This window comes from Anarhichas minor, unplaced genomic scaffold (genome assembly GCF_050575085.1).
Source record: "Anarhichas minor isolate MPS153535 unplaced genomic scaffold, ASM5057508v1 ptg000017l, whole genome shotgun sequence".
NCBI lineage: Eukaryota > Metazoa > Chordata > Actinopteri > Perciformes > Anarhichadidae > Anarhichas > Anarhichas minor.
In genome coordinates, this window is record NW_027466463.1 from 3,294,340 (window position 1) to 3,314,989 (window position 20,650).

Genomic DNA, 20,650 nt, shown 5'->3' on the forward strand with positions numbered 1-20,650 from the left:
GTGTTACAATGGCGTTTCGGGGACAAACTATGACGAAATGGTCAGCATTTCCCTGCTGGGCCAATGATTTTATGCGTGGGGGTTGCGCCGCACAGATCGAGATTTTTAGTGGCTCTGTCAATCTACTAAATAACCCACATACTGCTTGCCCGAGTCTCTTCCGCATTGAACAAGGTGTCACATGATGAAATCCGCCAATCGCAGGCCTTACAAAGGGTTACATAGACACAGACAGAGAGGAGAAAATTCCATGGAGGAGAGATATGAGATCTCAAAATGGCTCAAAATGATGCCAAACTGCTTTATTAGGATGTATTGAACACTCTTAGTGATGAACCAAGTGAATATAGTTAATATATAGTTATATAATATATAAAATTAGAATAGAGCAGCGCAACAGCTGGTTACAAAAATGAGAATTTGGCTTGACTGTCCGTACTTAAACCTCTATTATGCTGGCCTGCTTCACTCAATCAAAGTAACATTTGTATGTGGAGACTGTAAACATGTTGTGCTATGACTGTGGTGTATTTTTAGGCTTGGATCTGCATTATTTCAAATAAATATTTTCAATACAAGTGCTTTTTTTTCAGGGGAACCTGAAACCTTTCAATTTGAGCTGTGTTCCATCTTCATTCACTATTAACCAGTAACATATACACAATATTTACACATCTGAACAAGTGTATCACAAGTTTTACCTGTAATATATCATCAAAATTATTAAAATAGACCTTGTAGTTACTGATCTGCACTCTCTTTAGTATGGGTATGGAGAAAAGATGGCGGATGCTGGCAAAACTCTTGGCTGCCGCTCCGTACTTGATTGTTAAGTTTTGTTAAATTTTGCTGTTTAAATGGATCCCAACGCTAAAAACCTGGCCGATAAAGATAGCTGCTTGTTTGCGGCTAAATATTGCCGTCTACCATCCAATCTACTCAAACATCTTCACTGGATTAGCCACACCAGATCAACCTACCGTCTCCATCTGCCAAAGCTACCTCCGTGCTAGCCCCAGGACTCCCGGGTCTGGTCCACAGCGCTACATCGTTGTCCTGCTACTGGAGCTGTCGGTCTTCCCTGCCTGCTACATTGCTTGCCAACACGAGCGGCCAGCACGAGCACACCTGTAGATCTTTCCGTCCCGGCGCGGTTAGCAGGCTCGGGTTGGTCTTCTCTGCTAGCCACAGCCGCGCACCAGACCTCCATTTTCCGGGCAGGATCGTCCGGCAAACAGGCTGGTAGCCCCTCCAGGCCACCACTCCTTCCTAACCGGACTGTTGGCGTCTTGCCGCTGTTATGCTGTGGATCATCCCGTTGATACTCCTGGGTCGCACATCGCTTCTCCTCTCACGGACAGCCGGCTCTTGGTCACCAGCTAATGCTAGCTTATCGCTAGCGCTCCCCAACCGGACCATGCCGCCGCTGTACTCCACGTCAGATCTTCACAACTTCAACAATCACCTGCGTCCGGACTGCATGGACATTCTCAAAGAACATGGAATACTTTGCCGAGGCCATCCTTCACACAGAGGTTCTGGCCGCATGTTCACTTACAACTTCACGTCCCCAAACTCCATCCCATCCCTCTGGTCCTGTCGCACCTTGTTCCGTCACTCCTTGTTACGTCACCACAACAAACAACACGTGAATCTGTCCAATCTCCGTCCCCTTCCTCAGTCCTCACAGCCTATCACAAAGCAACGTCACCTGAAACTGGCTTTGCTCAACACTCGCTCACTCAACAACAAAAGCCTCATTCTGAATGAATTCATAACGGACAGTAACCTTGATTTCCTCTGCCTCACTGAAACATGGCATAAACCCCTGGACTACTTCTCACTAAACCAGACCACTCCCACAGGATTCACATACATTGATAAACCTCGTCCTGAGGGGCGGGGAGGTGGTGTTGCTGCTGTTTACAGGAAGGACATTAAAACAACCACCATTCCCATTCCTGCCGTTCATTCTTTTGAACACCTTGCCTTCAAACTCGCTGGTCCCACTCCTTTGGTTACTGCTGTAATCTACCGTCCCCCCAAGCCAAATCCCTCCTTTCTCTCTGACTTTTCAGATTTTTTGACTCAGCTATGTGCCATCTCACCTTCCGTTCTCCTCCTAGGTGATTTTAACATCCACATTGATAACACTGACTGTACATCTACGACAGAATTCCTGGAACTACTACAATGCTTCAACTTCACACAACATATCAACTTCCCCACCCACAGCCGAGGTCACATCCTGGATCTGGTCTGCTCCACTGGTCTCACAATACCGCAACTCTCCAGCCTCAACCTCAACATCTCTGACCACCTGGCTATCACCATGGACATTGACATCCCTATCCCCATGCCAAAAATGAAGCGCAACATATCCTTCAGAAATCTCAAATCTATCTCCCCCACAACTCTTTCAGCCTCTCTTGCCAGTACCATGTCTGCCTCCCCTGCCCCGCTGTCTGATAATCCCACCGATCTTGTAAACTACTACAATGACACACTCTCCTCCTGTCTTGATCAGCTGGCTCCCATCAAAACCAAAACTGTCTCATTCACACACTCGGCTCCCTGGTATACTCCTGAACTCCACCAGATGAAATCTCGAAAGCGCCAGCTTGAAAGACTCTGCAAGAAAACCGGTTTAACAGTCCATCTCCAAGCCCTCTCCGACTACCTTCAACAATACAAAGACGCTCTCATTTCAGCCTGGTCCACCTACTACTCGCACCTCATACACTCTGGCTCCTCTAACCCAAAGGCTCTCTTCTCCACAATAAACAAGCTTCTCAAACCCAAGGACAACACCTCCACATCCTTCACAGTGAACAAATGCAACTCCTTTCTTTCATTTTTCCAAACAAAAATTGACACCATTTACAGCAACCTGAACACCTCCCCCGCCTTTTCCATCTCTCCACCTGCCCCCAGCCCCCCCCCCCCCCCTCCTCCACCCCCCAGCCCCTTTCTCAGTTCTCCCTTGTGTCCCCATTGGAGCTGCCTAACTTCACAACTGGAATGAGAAGCTCCACCTACATCCTGGATCCTATCCCATCTAATCTGGTCAAGGAATGTCTCCCAGCCATCTCACCACTCATCACAGTCATCATTAACTCCTCCCTCAGCTCCAGTTCAGTCCCCGACACACTTAAACTGGCTGCTGTCACCCCCATCCTCAAAAAACCTGGACTTGACCCTGACACCATGAGCAATTTCCGTCCCATTTCCAATCTTCCCTTTCTGTCAAAAATACTGGAGCGCATTGTCGCCACACAACTCAAAGCCCACCTCATCTCCAACGATCTGTTGGAGCCATTTCAATCCGGTTTCCGTTCACAGCACAGCACTGAAACAGCCCTCCTCAAAGTCATCAACGACCTCCTCTCCTCCGACGCTGGTCACCTCAACATTCTCATCCTCCTCGACCTCACTGCAGCTTTTGACACCATCAACCACAACATCCTTCTCTCCCGCCTCGAATCCTCCCTCAACATCACTGGAACTGCTCTCTCCTGGATTAAATCATATCTCACAAACAGACAACAGTTCATCAGTATCAACAACTGCACCTCCTCCACTGCTCCTCTGTCTCAAGGCGTCCCCCAGGGTTCGGTGCTTGGTCCTCTTCTGTTCATCCTCTACTTGCTCCCTCTTGGTAACATCATCCGTCAACATGGTCTTCACTTTCACTGCTACGCCGATGATGTCCAGCTCTATATCTCCACAAAGGCCATTACCACTGCTACTCACTCCACTCTCACCAACTGCCTCACTGACATTAAATCATGGATGCAAACTAACTTCCTCAAACTGAACTGTGATAAATCTGACATGATCATCATCGGTCCAAAATCCCTCACCAAAACCAGTCACAACTTCTGCCTCACCATCGACAACTCCACTCTGTCTCCCTCCCCACACATCCGCAACCTTGGAGTCATGTTCGACAGCAACCTCTCCTTTGAACACCACGTCAAACAAATCACCAGAACTGCCTTTTTCCACTTAAAAAACATAGCCCGTCTCCGCCCATCACTCTCCTCATCTGCTGCTGAAACTCTGATCCACGCCTTCATCACCTCAAGAATTGACTACTGCAACAGCATTCTTCACGGCACATCATCCAAAATCCTAAATAAACTCCAGTACATCCAGAACTCTGCTGCTCGCCTGCTCACCCACACCCGCTCCCGTGACCACATCACCCCTGTTCTCCAGAACCTCCACTGGCTCCCCATCCCACAACGGATCCAATACAAAATCCTTCTCCTCACTCATAAAGCCCTCCACAATCAGGCCCCCTCCTACCTCACCGACCTGCTTCACCACCACACTCCTTCCCATCGGCTCCGCTCCTCTGATGCCAACCTCCTGTCTCTTCCACTCAGGACCAAGCACCGGACATGGGGTGACAGAGCCTTCTCCATATCTGCCCCCTCCCTCTGGAACTCTCCCCAAACACATCCGAGACTGCACTCAAAACAAAATAGGGAACACCTTTGTTAAGTTTAGCTTAACAACTTTGTTAGGTTGAAGAAAGATTGTAGTTTGGGTTGAAATAACTATATATGTGTGAAAGTTACATGACAAATAAATTAACATTGATATCTGGTTTGGCATAGGAAACCACAGCGGTCTTTGGTGAAAACCCTACGCAGAGTTTATACTTCCTGGTTCACGATTATGTGGATTAAATACACGTTTATTTTGTGGAATATACAAATAATAATAATTCATGAATTATGTTTTTCTAATTATAAACATTATATGAAAACAGCCTGACTAAGGTATGGTAAGGTTAGGACAAAACGTGTGATCACAAATTTAAAAACAAACATGCCTGTGACGTAATCCAAAATCTGGTCTCCTGCATGAAAGTCAAGCCGGACACTTCTTAAATTGAAATTGTGTATCCACACAAAAGGGATTCACAGGAAGCATGCACACACTTGACAATGCATAATGCAGAAGACAACATTTGATGCTGTACATTTGGAGAAGGAAGTATAGTTGTCGTAACGGTTTGGTGAATCCTACCAGCCCAGTTTGTTTGGACGCTTAAACAGATTCAATGTTATCCCATTGTAGTTCTGACATAGTAGCCATTCACGGTGTGTTTGCTGCCCTCAGTAGTTGACACACATGAACTCTGGGACCTTTTATGACCTCATTAAATCACACTGTAAACTCAGATACACAGATCCCTCACTGGGTGTTATGACCTTAACACATTCTACACCCTAACTATTGAGCTCTTGAGTGTGAAGAGTTGCTGAGAGCTTTACCCATCCAGGTACTGGTCGTCCAAGAGCTGCGGCAAATCAAGCAAGGCCCCAGGACTCTACAGTATCCCTGCAAGAGTGTTGTGGGCCAGTGCCATGGAGCTCGCCCTTGTTCTCCACATACTGTTCTACAATTTTAGAGGACCTCAACAATTCCCACCCTCTAGAAAACATCCACTAATGTACCGAGGCCAAATAAATCCCGTCCTAGGAATCACTATCGGGGGCAGTTGTGGGCACCTCAATGATCATTGAATGCCTGCAAAATCTGGTGCGGAAGACCATCATTCCACTTGTCAGTCTACAGCAGGACCACCAACAGTCTTCCTAGGGCCGAGAGTAGAACAGAGGGTGCTGTAGCATGTCTCCTCCATCCCCTGCTACAACCCATCACTGGGCAACTTTGTAACAATCCTCTTCATCAACTTCAGTTCTGCTTTAAATACTATCAAGCCTCATCAGATGATAAACAAGGTCCAGCACCTCAATGCCCCCCCCCTCCCACAACTTCCTCAGTGAAGGACCACAGAATGATTGTAAGGGCTGGCACGGCAACATCTCCAACCATCATCACCAACACCGGAGCCAATTTCAAATATTCACTTTGACTTCACAACCGCTGCTAACAAAGACAAAGACTCTCTTTCATACACATTCTGTCAGTGCTTTACAAATGCATAATTCAATGCATAATACTATACTGATCCTCCTGTTTTCACACCTTGCTGTCACACCTTGTACAGGTTGTCCTGTATGACACACACTGCTTCCAAAAACTCATTGGTCTCCAAAACTCCCAACAACTCTGACTCAATACCAAAGCCCATGAGCCTGGACACTGTTCCTATACCATTTTTTCATTCCCGATATCAATTTCCGTGTTGGCCTATCTATTACCAGTGAGTTAAAAAACAAAATATTCTGATCATTATTATTTTCAATAGCTATATTCTACTAACCCTGTAGATATGTGACATGATTGTCAGTGTCATTGATGTATGGGCTGTCACCGGTTCAACCCTTTGTAAAAAAAAAAAAAAAAAAAAAAAAATCATACAGTACATTAATTTACTGTAATGGAACTTTTTATTATCTAGTTTGATAATCAGTCATGACTTAAAAATAACTTTAATAAATCTACTAGCACCTACCCAATCAGCACTACACATGTAGAACTCCCAACAGCGATGAGGAAGAGGCAGCAAGCCACACGTGTTAACTTATTCCATCATTGATTTCTGTCGCAGTGATTCTTTTTGATGATGGAAGCAGCTAACCAATGAGCAAACTTGCATCTTTTTCATCTGTGTTAAGAGTTGCACATGTGCCTTGCCGATCAGGTGGGATGTATGGATCGGGTAGTGAGTGACTCGTGTTGTTGTTGTTGTTCCTGTTCCTGTGAAGCATAGGTGAGCTGGTAAATGATATGATAGACCCGACCCAGCATTTTAGGCTGTATCAGAGGCATTTATGATACTGGTACTCTTGTAACTCTAGTCTCAGCAGGAATTATGGTAAAAAAGTACAGAGTCATCAGTGAACAGAGGAGGAGAGATCACATTTTTCCAGAAGTTAGTTTCTGTATACTGCTGTCTTTTGCATATATATTTTTCCCTCCATCTCCCATTCCACTTTCTCTATCATGCTTTTGATTTGTCTTCCCCTCTCTCTTTTTTTTTGTTACTTCCTCAATCTCTCCATCTCCATTCATCCGTCTCCCTTTTCATTCTCTTTCTGTCCTGCAGCTACAATAGCAATGAGATCTTTTGCATTAAGGCCCTGACTGGCTTGGCTAAATGGGGCGGTGTGCAATTAGTTTTGCGAGTACTTATCTCATTAAAGTAAATGAATTATTGATTTAACGACACTCATGCTTTTAGAGGCAGGCAAGCTGCATTTATGACTCTCTCTGTTGTTTGAAAGGACACTGTCAATCTCTGCATCACAAAATCCCTCCTCTCATTTCAACTGTCTTGTCTGTCTTCACTTCTCTTTTACCCCAGTTCCTCTCTTCAGTCTCTTATCATCTGTAAGATCACTTTGTCTTCGCTCTTTGGATAAAAAACTGTAGTCATCATCATCATCATCATCATCATCATCACTAGTTTTTTGGTGCTTGTAATGGAAAGAAGGTAATAGTGTTGGTTGAATGTATAATGTAAAGTGTAATAATGGTAATTATTATCAAATTGATTTAATTGATTGAGCTATGATTCATGTTAGGGTCCATTGGGTACACTTAAGGTCTGTTAAAATTGTAGTAACTAGTATTCCTAGGGTTATGGGTTCCTTCAGACTGTCCATTGCCTAGCTGAGAGGCATACAGTTCAAATAAGTAACCAATACAAAAAAATATTTACCAATGATGGCGAATCACGTTAACGAAAAGTTGAAAACAGAGGGAAAATGCAGGAGCTCACATATAGTGTTCTACAGAAAATATATTTAACACTTAAGTATTTTATAATTCTAACTGGCCTTAAAATAATACTGGAAAATATTAAATGAGTAGAAGAGGTAATATTGATTTACATTTGTGAAGAACGATTTCCCTTCAATGGTAGCTCAGATTAGTTATGTCGTGATTGATACAGTCATGTGATGCAGAGAAGACATACTATTTGAGTTTACTCAAGTATGTTATTATGCAGTACGTTATTAGGCAATTTTTAACGCAGAAGTCAACAGTCATACTTATTGCCAGTTGACCTGTTAGATGATAAGACTACCCTTTTTTTTAGGAGGTTCTTACATAAATGTGAATGGTAAGACTGTTTATTCAATCACATTTCTTTTGTCACAAATAAATGTTCACTGAAGCGGTGAAGCGTACCTTTTAGCCTCTTTTTCATCTTTAAGTTTCTAATTGTGTTGAGTCCACTTTTTATTTGATATATTAATCTGTTGTATTATAACTTGTTGTGCATGATGAAAGTTTAGCAAAAATAAACGATGAGAGTGACATTATTACCAATATACCCTAGTTTACCCTGATTGTCTGACATAAATTCCTTTTTGATGTCAACATGATGTTAATGTCAGCTGGGTAAAGGTGTCATATCATTTGCAAGTAATGGGGTCGTATTTATCGAAGAAATTCATAGATTTTACATACCTAAATCATTGGTTGAGGGAGTGAAAAAAGAATCTGGAAAAATAATTATTTTCACGGCTTACTCCAAAGAAAAAAAACATTGCATGAGTGGTGTAGTTATTTGGAATAGGTCATGGCTCTGGCACGTGAAGCTGACTTCCCCATTCCAAATCCTGCCTACATGGCTTTCATTGGCTGGATTGTGTCGTTAGTATAAAGGTATAGTGGCTTTATTGCATTAGAGAGCCATGAGGGGAACACAAGTTCTAATCAAAAAACGCAAAAAGTTTTCAACTATTTGGTCTGAATCCAAAAAGGGAATTTCCTCTCTAGTTCACTCTCAACTAGCGTCTATAAACTGACACGGCCCACCGGTTGTTTTACCAACACAAAGGACTTTTGCCTCTGTACAGACGATGCTCTCAAACCATTATTTCAACATTACTTCTCGCGATCATTAATAATCTAACCTGTCATATATTTATCAATACCGATTTTCTGGTGAGCGGGTGCTCACTGGTATTGCTGTCACTAGATCTGCTGCTGTCTAGGCTGATTTCTATCTCTTCATTGTATTCACATTCAACATCCATTCAACATCCAACACTAACGTTCTCTTCATACCTCCATGACACTAACAGCCCTCTGGCCCAGCCTTTTATTTGAAATGTTCTTATTTGTTTGTATAAAAACATCACATAATTCAACGCATAATTACAATTTTCTTTTAAGGGCTATTTTTGATATGGTGATGTTTTGTATATGACTGTCTTGCAATGAACCGGGTATTGCATAATTGCTGTATTGTGAAACCATCTTTATTTTGGACAACGGATCTTGACGGTATCGTATTGTGAGTTAGTAATCAATGACTCAGAATCTGGTATCGCCAGCAGGCGACCACAGTTTTCAGCAAAACGACTTGCAAGTAGTACAGAATGTCATCAGCATAGTGCAATGAGTTTGTATGGCTACAGTTAGCCCTGAGGCCAAACGGCTGGCCAGGAGTAAATGGTAAATGGACTGTACTTGTATCGTGTTTTTCTAGTCTTTCCGACCACTCAAAGCGCTTTCACACTACATGTCATTATTCACCCATTCACACCCATTCATACACTGATGGCAGGGGTCCAATGTAAGTGTGAAAGAAGGCCATGTTACCATGTTACATTTATCTTTATAACTGCAGGATTTTCACCCACTATTATAGTACACATCGTGAGAAATACAATTTCATACTTACCCTTTATGATTTAATTAAAAAGACATTCAATATCTGTGTTGCTGATTTCATTTATATTAAAATAGTAGAGTTCAGTATGCATGACTGACTATATATTCTTTTAAAATACTGTAAGGTTTCAATCGATACTTTTGGTTTCTGTGACACAATTGGAGTGAAGAAACTACAAGGGGCCTTGATATTTCTTGAAATTAATAAGCTTTCAGCATTGTTGGCAAATGAGAAGCTTTACTCTAAAAAAAAATCTAGTTCGGCCTTAAATACTACTAACCATTGCTTCATTCAATACCAACTGAAATACTACCTTTCTCACTCTGCCCTTTCAGCATGGCACTTTTTGAGGAGATGGTGGGGTGATGGGAGGTTGATCCACTTTGTGCCCGAGGATAGATGGAGCGTGTTGGGCTGGTGGTGGAGCTCTGTAGCCCCCCTTGATCCTCCTCAGAGGGTCCCTGACAAGACTAGCTCCTGGGCTGCTCTGCACCTCCACTAATCACCCTCACTGGAGATGATAACCTGTAATCAGCACTTATTCTGTCAGCCAGTCAGTCAGTCACGCTGCAAGAGACTGCAGGGAAGGGGGGGGGGCAAGGGCTCACATGGCTTAGAAGGCAGAGTTAGTGCACAGTTTTTATTAATTTGTAAAAAGATAAGAGGTCACCTACAAAAAAGAATGCAACTGGTTTAACTCGGTGCTGAGTCTCAAAATCAGCTTTTACTTAAATTATTGTAATCCCTGTGTCATCTGCATGGGAGGGATGTTAAAAGTGAATAATTTACTGTAAGAAGGACTTGTTGTGTCTGCACCGCCTTTCAGTCTCATTGCTTTGGCTAATGGTCTTTCTACCATTCTTGCTCGCAATGCAGATCAAGACTTTTGATGCACAAGAAATAATTAGCTTTGTGGCAATTTCAATTTTGAATTTTCACATCATAATCAACAGCATAATGCAATTAGGTGTTGTTAACTTTCAATTAGCAACAACTTTCAATGTACACACACTGGCTAGTTAAATTACACAAATATCAACACCAGACATTACAAATGTCTTTGCTGAGGTTGTTACTGCAAAAAAAGCCAAAGTGAACACAGACAAAAAAATCCACGGACTGAAACATGATATTCGAACCAAAGCTCTTGCAAAGTAGAGACGGCTATAGGAAGAAAATCAATTCAAATGTGATGTAGTGGTTGGAATTTGCCCGTTGGTCCTGTTATGCACAGGAAATAAAATCTGCAGCAAGCAGCTGAGACATTACCCTTATCGTGTAAGCTATGTACATGTATTGTAATGGTATTGATATAAATTACTAATGCATTAAAATCTGAAATAAATTAGATGTTGAGATCACTAAACATAATTTGGAGTTGCTTGATGAATAAAGTCAAAGTCTTCAGGCCTTGTCCCCGTGAATATACAGTAGTCCAGTTAGTGGCAAGGCTTAAGTAGGGCTATACTAAATTTTAGCAGATTTTTTCATTCAGCTTGACATGTTTTTTCTTCTTCTTTGTGTAGTTTTACTGCATTCCCATTAAATTTGATGTTGTATCCCTAATGCACTAGTATTATTCAAACATATTGTTCGGTTCGTAAGCCTCGTACCGAACGCTTTAATATGAATACGTGTAGTATTACACCCCTAGAAATAAATAATAACCCTAGCTGTGGCTCATAATGAGGTTATTCAACTGTAGTAGGACAGCACAGAAGGCCCAGGTATAAAATGCACGGCCCGCCACTGTCTCAGGCTAGTTTACGGGTTGGTCTACTAATCTTCCGGATCTAGGATCTACTAATGCTAGCTAGCTAACTAGCATTGATGACCCTATATCCTATAACCCCAATTGGAAATTGGGGTTATAGGATATCATGCAGTAACGTTTACTCAGACTACATTTTAACTAACCTACTTTTTACTTGCTAATCTAACTACTTTTACTTTAGTAAAATATCTTTAAAGTAACAGTACTTTTACTTGAATATGAAATTGTAGTACTCTTTTCATCCCTGGATTTACTTTGATCCAATCTACACACTGTGCAGTACCAAGGGAGGATGCTGGAGAATGTGGAGGCAAGTAGCCTGTAGATGTGATTTGGAAGAGGCCTCTGTGTCAACCACAAGCTCTAAAACAGGTCAAAAGTGAAGAAAGAGGTGATAAAGCAAAAGAAAGAGTTAAAGGATGTAGCGTGCCTCAGGGAGGAGGAGAGCAAACAAAGCAGGTCAAGTGAATATTTTAGAGGTTGCTTTCTGAATCTTGTCTGACTGAACCTTTTTATGTCAAGCTGCCACCCTTTCAGCTGCTTTTGTTGCACAAAAACATACATTTTACCCAATACATAATATGCCTACAGAAATTTTAGATATAGCACGGGCCTTGACGTTTCAGTGAATAACACCAGCAATTTTTAATTCAATTTTTAATTTATTATACTATATTTAAGGGGGAAATTTGTCTCTGCATTTGACCCATCCCTGTATATAGGGAGCAGTGGGCTGCCAATGACAGGCACCCGGGGAGCCGGGGGTTCAGTGTATTGCTCAGGTACACTACAACACGTGACACGTCCCAGTCGAGGATCTTCCGGTTCCCAGACAACCCTCTTAACCCAGTGAGCCATGGTGGCCCCCAAAGCAATGTAGTATATTCACCAATCAGCAGTTTCACAATACAATCATAACTGAAACACACTGATTAATGATTATGGTTAAGGTAGTATAATCACAGTATAGTACAGTTAGGGTTAGGGAGGAGAAAAAAATGGATATAGTATAATTAAATTTAAAAAAATTAATAGATTTTTGTCTGGCAATATTGTACAGATACAAGAACGCCAAGTAGCAGCCTTTTATATTATATTAATTTATTATATAAACTATTAATATTGCAATTAGGAATGCCGGGATTAATATGCCGGGGTTATATTAGTCACAGTTTCATAACCATAAGAATTGATAAAAGCTACGATATGTATGGTGTTGTTATTAATACATAGAGGGCTGTGTGTGTGTGCAGTGAAATCTCCAGTGTAGGAGCATTTTGGATATAGAAAATGATCAGGGAGTCATGTGAACCGCTGTTTAATTACACCAGTGGTGGGCCGTCAGGGCCAGCAAAGCCTTCTCTGCTGGCCTAAACAGAATCACAAAGTTATAGCTATTTTATAATTTAATAATTTTTCATAAATACACTACATGTATTATAATTATTTTTCCCATTAGCTTATTTTCTCATTGCACAGCTCCTGTCTTCCTCAGTTGCTCTGCTTCCAGTGCAGCTTGTTTTAAGGAGAGCTTTTATCCAAACGGACGGTATTTCTGGCTGACAGTGTTGGAGAAGCGTTGCACATTTTATTGCTGGGAATGCGTTTATTTGCAACTGAGCGTCTTGGTGTTTGGAGCTACGCTACGCTAACCTGAGGTGGCTAACCAAGGCAGCAACACAACACCATAGCACGACAGGACACTTACAAGCTACGGTGCTTTTGAAAACTTTTGCTGAGACCCGAGTGGATCTACAACTCAACTCACACGTTCACAGGAGGACCTCTGGCTGGAACTGAACCGCACCGATGTTCTGTTCAACCGCGTCATTGAACTCTTTGTAATCAAAGAAAGGAGGATGGACTTTGTCTTTAAGTGAACAGCAGCTTTGGTAAGTGAAGTGCTTTTGTGTTTTTACATCTGCAGTAGAGTTACTACTGTGTTAATTTGTCTATGGTGTCGTTTATATGATCTGGTTAATATTGTTCCCTCTGATGTGAATAATATTTGAATGGCTCGTGCTCTTCAGTGTGCGGTGGAATATGTGTTTTAGCGCTGCAGTGTTGCTGCATTGATTTGTTGCTTTGTTGTCATATAAATATATGTGACTGGTTCTTGTGAGTTTGTTCTTGTCATTGTGTTAATTACATTGATTTTGACTATATGCATTGTCCGTTAATGACGAAGCATCCCGGCATGCGCGGGGTTAGGGTCGGACATTTGATTCTCTGTTTGGGGTTTTGTTTTCTTTAACAAAGCGAGAATGATGGTCTGGAGAAATGGAGATTTTGTGGCGATTGCTTTAGCCCTGTTTGAATCAGGAGGGAACAGCTAAACACTGCGGGGAGAGTTTGTAGCGTGTGTGCTGCTGTTGTTTTCCTGCTAAGCTAGTTTAGCATAGTGTACCTCCCAGAACACATGTGCATCACCAGAGTACAATGTTTTTCTTACGTGGTGGGCGTGTCAGACGGCACATTGTCTGTTACGTTGAGTGCGTTGCCATGTTGAACGCAGTCCACCGAAAACATTATATTTCCCACAATTTAAGCTTCTGCATTTTCCAAATGCACTAGTATTATTCAAACGTATTGTTCGGTTTGTAAGCCTCGTACTGAACGGTTTAATATGAATATGTGTATTGTTACACCCCTAGAAACAAATAATAACCTGTAGCTGTGGCGTCATAATGAGCTTATTAGGAGGTGGTTCAACTGTAGTAGGACAGCACTGAAGGCCCAGGTATAAAATGCACGCTACTGAATTACACCATTTATCCATCATAGTGTGGCAAAAGGTTGTAGTGCCAATTGTCATCAGCCTATATTCAGTACAAAATATGTGATCTGAAGATCGCCATTAATGCTTTATAGACGCTAGCTTTATAATGATGAAATCTGCAATAGTAGAGCTAATAACGCTAGTGAAAGAGCCGTACAGCTCTGATATGGAGGTTCTATTTAGTTACATTTTGGTGCGTTCAAGTTCCAATCGTAGCCAATTTCCAGTCAAGGGGGAAAACAGACAAATTAAATGATAGGTTAAACAGGCTTGTAATAGGGGAAGCAATAATATGAGCGGCTGATTTTAAAAACACAGGGTCAATCCCATCAGAACCAGCTGACTTGTTTGAATCTAACTTAAGTTCATCCAGGACTTCCGAAACCTTAACAGGTTGAAGGGAGAAGATGGTAACGCTGGGTGATGAAGTAAGCGTGTTAGATGAATCTATTTCAGGGGCAACTGCATCAAAGAAATTAGACGATTTCACGAAATGTTGGTTGAAGTGTGTGGCCATGCGTTGTTTATCAGTAACAACAATGTCATCAAAAATCATAGAAGTGGGTAGATACGGAGAAGCAAGTTTGTTTTCCATGGATTTGACTGTTTTCCAAAATGTCTTGCCGTCAGAGCCACTGGCTGAGAATTCTTCTTTGAAATGACGTGTTCTGACTATGTGACTTTAATCTAAGTGAGCAGTCAGCTAAAAAAGAAAAAAAGTTCAGGAAATTCCAAAGACATGCTGCCTGCTTCCGGTACCTGAGAGGGCTCTCCCTAACGCCTCCAGACTGGCACTGACTTACAATATGATGGAGAGGCTGATCCTGTCACATCTATGACCCTTGGTTGAACCTTCCCTGGACCCCGTTCAGTTTGCCTTCCAGTCAAAGGTGGGAGTGGAAGACACTTCATTGTGCTGATGCTCACTTGGATGGGACAGGTAGCACTGTGAGAGTCATGTTCTTCAATTTCTCCAGCGCGTTCAACATCATCCAGGCCGGCCCTGCTAGGGGGGATTCTGAAGGCGATGCAGTTAGACATTGGTGTCCTTGATCGTGGACTATCTGAGTGGTCGGCCACAGTATGGGCCTCTGGGCTAAGGACAAAGGTCCGTGTTCAAGAAGAGCTGGAGCCTACTCCTCTTCCTGTGGAGGCTTGAGTCGGTTGTACCATGCTGTAGATGTTCCACCAGTGAGTGATAGCTAGTGACATTTTTTTTGCTGTGCTGGTGCAGCAGGGTGAGGACAGTCAACAATCAATGAGCTCATCAGGAAGGCTGGCTCTGTCCTGGGGGTGGGGCTTGATTGTTTGGTTGTGCTGTCACAGAGGAAGATGCTGCACAACCTGCGGAGCATCATGGGCAATGGCTCTCTCCCTCTCCATGAAGTGCTGGTCACGCACAGGAGCAACTTTAGCAGAAGACTGCTACCCCCACAATGAACCACAGAACGCAGTCCCACTTTACCACTCACCTACCTCATGCCATAGGATGGACACCAGAGGCATGGGGTGCTGGTGGCTCCAGCCTCTGTTTCATGACTCTGTTCTGGTCTGCTCGATCTCTCTGTGGATTACAATCATTACAACTCTCTCATCGTAAAATACAGTTCACTCTAATAAATGGTATATATATTCATTATATTGATTTTATACCTTTTTTTATCTTAACATTTGACAATTTTCCAAATTAAAAAAACATAACAAAGATAATGAGCTCTATGCATACCGTGTGTGTGTGTGTGTGTGTGTGTGTGTGTGTGTGTGTGCATGCATGAGCTCTCTCCCCCTGACCCTGATTCTGAAAATGAGTTACAGTAGAAATTGCCCTGAGCAGGTATCTGACCTTTGACCCCAGTCTACTTCTTCCCTTCACCTCCCCTCCACTCATTGGGACCCCTGCCGGAATCCAAGTCCTTCCTACTTGCAATTAACCTCACCCACAGGGCAGACTCATACACACACCTGTGGTGATTAGCCAGCGCTAATGGCTCTCTAGTACCCACTAAATACTCTCATAACTCATGAAAAGACTTTGTGACCCTGCACTGACTCGCAGCTTGTGGATCATGAATCAAACAGAAGCCTGCAAATAAGCAGCTCTGCCTTGATTGTTAATCAGGGTGGAACTCTGCTCACTCCGGCTACAGCAGCTAACAAACAAGATGATAATAACCAGACCGGCTGTACAGACACTGCAGGAGAAACTGTAGTTATATATTATGTAGTGTGTGCATGTGTATACATGATGCAGTTATGGAATATAATAATTGTGATTATAATCGTGATTGTGCTGATTGACGTCTGTCCTCTTGACCCCTCCACATTAAGGTCAAAGGTCATGATCTAGACCAGCCCTAGATGTGGGGGGATGGAGAACCTTAGAACATTTCCACAAAGCGGAAGGCACAAACAAAACAAACCAAAAGAAAACTACCGGCATATCCTACTTCTTTGTTTTATGTGGATGAGACATAATTTCAACCACAGATGGCCTCCCTCAAGTAATGAAGTGTGTTTATGATTAGTTTGATAAAATATCCATTACCCTCTGGGTGAGATAATCTGCTACAGATACACTGGGACAATGTTCCCAGTCTGTGTCTCCCAAGTGTAATTACAATAAGTGCTATTTGGAAACAATGCACCAACTTCAATTATGGAAAAAGTGACACCAAGGAGGGTTTGTCTCATCTGAATATCATGAGGGATGTGCGATAACACAGCACCAGTGGACCAGCAGCCTCTTAAAGGACTCTGCATGAAAATAAATAAAGAGCTTGAAAAATGTATCCAAATGTAACAGAATAAAACGAGAATAAGAAATATCAAAGCTGCTCCAACAAATACAATTTACTTATAAGGGGTCTAAATGTAACTCGTTCACTCTGAAACTAACCATCACAAACCTTTACCATTATAAATTAAAATGTCCTGTTTAGCTTATCAATGCAGCTTTAAACTTTGCAAATATGCAGTGTTTTGATAATGTTGTCTGATACAATACATATGTTTTAACACTAGGATTGCCAAGATGGTCTGACAGACCGTTTGGGTTTCTACAATGCAAATAAGTCTGTTTGAGTAAAATCGACAAACCTTTCAGCCAACGACTTCAAATGTGTGTTTTAATATTGTCTGAAGACGAGAAGGTACCAAAATAAACAAGATTTCTGAGCATTTTTTCCTCTGACTGCAGTTGCCATATTACGCATTATTACCATATGAGGTCTCTTTTTTCACATTATTCCGTTGTACAATGCGTTTGAGATTAGATTTAGACATAAATTGGTGTTCGTTAGACAGAAATATAAACATTGTAAATTGTCAAAAAGGTTGCATATCCTGCTCAATGTTCAATGATAATTTGTTTATTGACCATTATTCCTCATAACGTCCTCATAACCAACATATTATTGATGTATTTAATGTAATTACATAGTACACTCTGGCACACCATGGTGGTGGCGGACGTTCTAGAGCAGGGGTATTCAATTAAAACTCCAAAAGGTCCAGATTGAGAAAATGTCCTCGTGCAAAGGTCCGGAACATTACGATAAACTTGCGCTATTTAGTGCCATATATATTCAAGAAGCCGAGTAGTAGTGATGTCTCTGTGTAACAACTGTCAAATCAATTAAAGAAAGTACACATCAATTATATTTGAACAATTATTATTCTCAGTTTTCAAATTTAACTGGTTGGATTATAAATACATCAATAAATGTGCACAAACATTTTTTTGGGAAAAACTTGCATCTAAAAGAAAGTGCTTGATTTTAGAAAAATGAATGAAAATGAAAGAGTGTCGCTGGAGTTAACTTTTTTTCTTCTCTTTTGTTAACTCACATCATCATCATATCAACATCATAACGGTCTCAGTCAACTTTATAATAAACAGTCTCTACACATCTTAACATCTTGCCCTCAGTTCAGAGTGGGTATGTTTGCTCAAAAGATGTATGTTTGGTCTCGTAGTTCACGTTGCCGCTTTTAATAATGGCCACGGTATCTGAACATATGAGAGAGAGAGGTTTTGTAGCAGGAAGAATGAACAAATAAGAGTCCGTCCATTCTTTGTTAAAAGCTATTTTTTCACGGTCCACTTTTTTCTTTTTAGAGCACGCCATGTGAAATTGCTCCTCGGACTCACTTACTTCTCCCACTTCGCTCTCTCTTTTCCCGTCTCTCGACTCACGATGCATTTTGGAATACACATATTTGATTGGCTGAGTGACGTAAAGGCTAGAAAAGTTGTGCAGGTTCAAATAGAAGCGCTCCCTCAAAATGTATAATTCTCAATTATCCGGTCTGGATAGGACAGCGTCTGGGTCCGTAGCCTATTAGTGACCCCTGTTCTAGAGTCTTGGTGTTCCTAGTGTTAATTACCTGCGTGCATTAATTGATATCACATATGACATTTCTATTAGGAGGATTCAGGTTTATTAGAACCAGGATGTTGCTGGGAGTTCCACAGTTGTGTTACTTGTGTTTGTTAAATAAAATGTCAAACTTTTTTTCAGGCCATCATTCCAATCAGTAATAATTCCATCGTAGTCATTAAGTTAATTGCGGAGATCTGAGAATCTGCCATGTCAGGAAACACAAGCAGCCAGACGATCAGACAGGTTGGGAACAAACTGCCAAGCTTGTTTGAATGACAAAACAACATTTTCTATCGACCTCTCCATTGTTATCATCCACCTGTTTACTTCCTTCTACAACTTTGAACTGCTGTACTTACTGTCATTGTTCAAGCTGATCTGACCTACATTTCAAATAAAGAGGTTCAGATAATCTGGATACACTGTTTTACATTTTTTACATTAGAATTCATTGGACAGTTTTGTAATGTTTTCAGGGGACAGCAATTACTTTGGCGACGTCAGTGTTGACACAGCTGGTGGAAAAGTTGAGAGAAAAGTTGCAGTTGTTGAAGTATCCTTGAATACTGCAGAGGAAGAGAAGTGAGTTGTGACCCTGTTGGCTTTCCGTAAGCCTGCAAGCACATGTACTGTATCCACATCTGTGTGTGTGTGTCTTCGTGCCACATCACAGCATGGGCTGAACAAGCTTATATTCAATTAATTCCTGGGCGGCTGCTAATGTTTTGGCCGAGTGCTGTTTAATGGCTGGGGTTTTAATATGAGGGCAGCGCAGCAGAACACACTGCCTCCTACATGGAGAGGTAAAGACCTGCCATAAATAGCGGCTGTGGCTCGGGTCAAACCACACTTTACATCTGCTCCTGTGTCTTTTTCATGTCTTCTCTTATCAATTGACTTTACTTTGCGAATAGACTTGTAATCAGTTTGTATTTATAGTGTCATCGTGGATGTATTTTATTCTAACATGGAATCTACATTCCCTTTGCTGTCTTCCATCTGTGTGCTTTGGAGATGTGAAACGTATGTGATGTTTGGCATTCATAGTCACCGCAGCTACATCCTTCAGTTGGCACATCGATCATTGCTCTGAATGTCCAACGTTCTTCCTGCTCATGCTGTGCTGAAAGCTGCAGTTGTAATTCAGCAAGAATATTTACCCTAGAATTATGCATGTGATACACAATGACTTCAAACAAAGTTAACAGATAGCCTAGTTTGGTTTAGTCAGTGCCTGCTTTCTAGCATCGAGCCAGACTATTCTCAGCTGTTAGTCCGGTCTAGCCAGTGTTAAGATGTGCTCACATCTATAAAGCATGGACAGTCCTGGATTATTTCTTCAGGAGGCTTTTACAGCGAGGTGCAGATAGTCCTCAAGTTCGTCCTCAGGGTGTATTTACAATGGCTCCAAACATTGACTGCCATTCATTCCACTCCGGTGGACGGGTCAAACAAACACCCATCTTTGAGCCAGGAGACCGCTGCAATGACCCTGGCATCAACATGGGTCTTGGGTGATCCGATCACAAGTGGACAGCTCTCAGTACATCAGTACACACCTGGCATTAGAATGTGTCCCCAGTGACCACTTGTGATCGGATCTCACCTCTATATGCAAATAAACGCTTATTGTGACTTGTCTACCAGAAGTTAAAAGGTAATATATCTATTTAAAATGTTAGAAATGTTTAGACGTCATGGGAAAAGCAAGTGTAAGCTATTTTGTTGATTTGTCTCTCAGCGAAATGCTAGTGAGTGAATTGAATCAATTGTTTCATCCATGTCTTAACCTAGAATTTATCTCGAATGGATTATTAACACATGAATTTCAATTCTATTTCATTTTATTTGTACAACCCATTATCACGAATCACCAATTTGCCTCAGAAGGTTTTACAATCTGTAGAACATACCACATCCTCTGTCCTTGGACCTTCTGTTACCATTCTATTTCCATGTTTGGTTCTGCACTGTAAGGAATCCCAAACTTTACGAGTTGTTCAACATCCCCCATTCCCCAAGCCTTACATTTCATGATTTAAAACCTCCTTACGTTATGTAACCAAACAAGGAAAGGAAAAAGAAAATCCCCAAATTCTTTT

General features: G+C 41.7%; 1 protein-coding gene across 1 annotated transcript in view; it reads left to right on the top strand.

The window, feature by feature from the left end:
• Positions 1 to 1,417: 1,417 nt before the first annotated feature.
• LOC142951250 (uncharacterized) overlaps positions 1,418 to 20,650 on the top strand; it is a 49,774-nt gene continuing 30,541 nt past the window's right edge. The window contains exons 1-2 of the mRNA XM_076092743.1: positions 1,418 to 2,827; positions 3,001 to 4,411. Of these exons, the coding sequence (XP_075948858.1) occupies positions 1,418 to 2,827; positions 3,001 to 4,411 (2,821 nt within the window). The remainder of the gene's footprint in view (positions 2,828 to 3,000; positions 4,412 to 20,650) is intronic.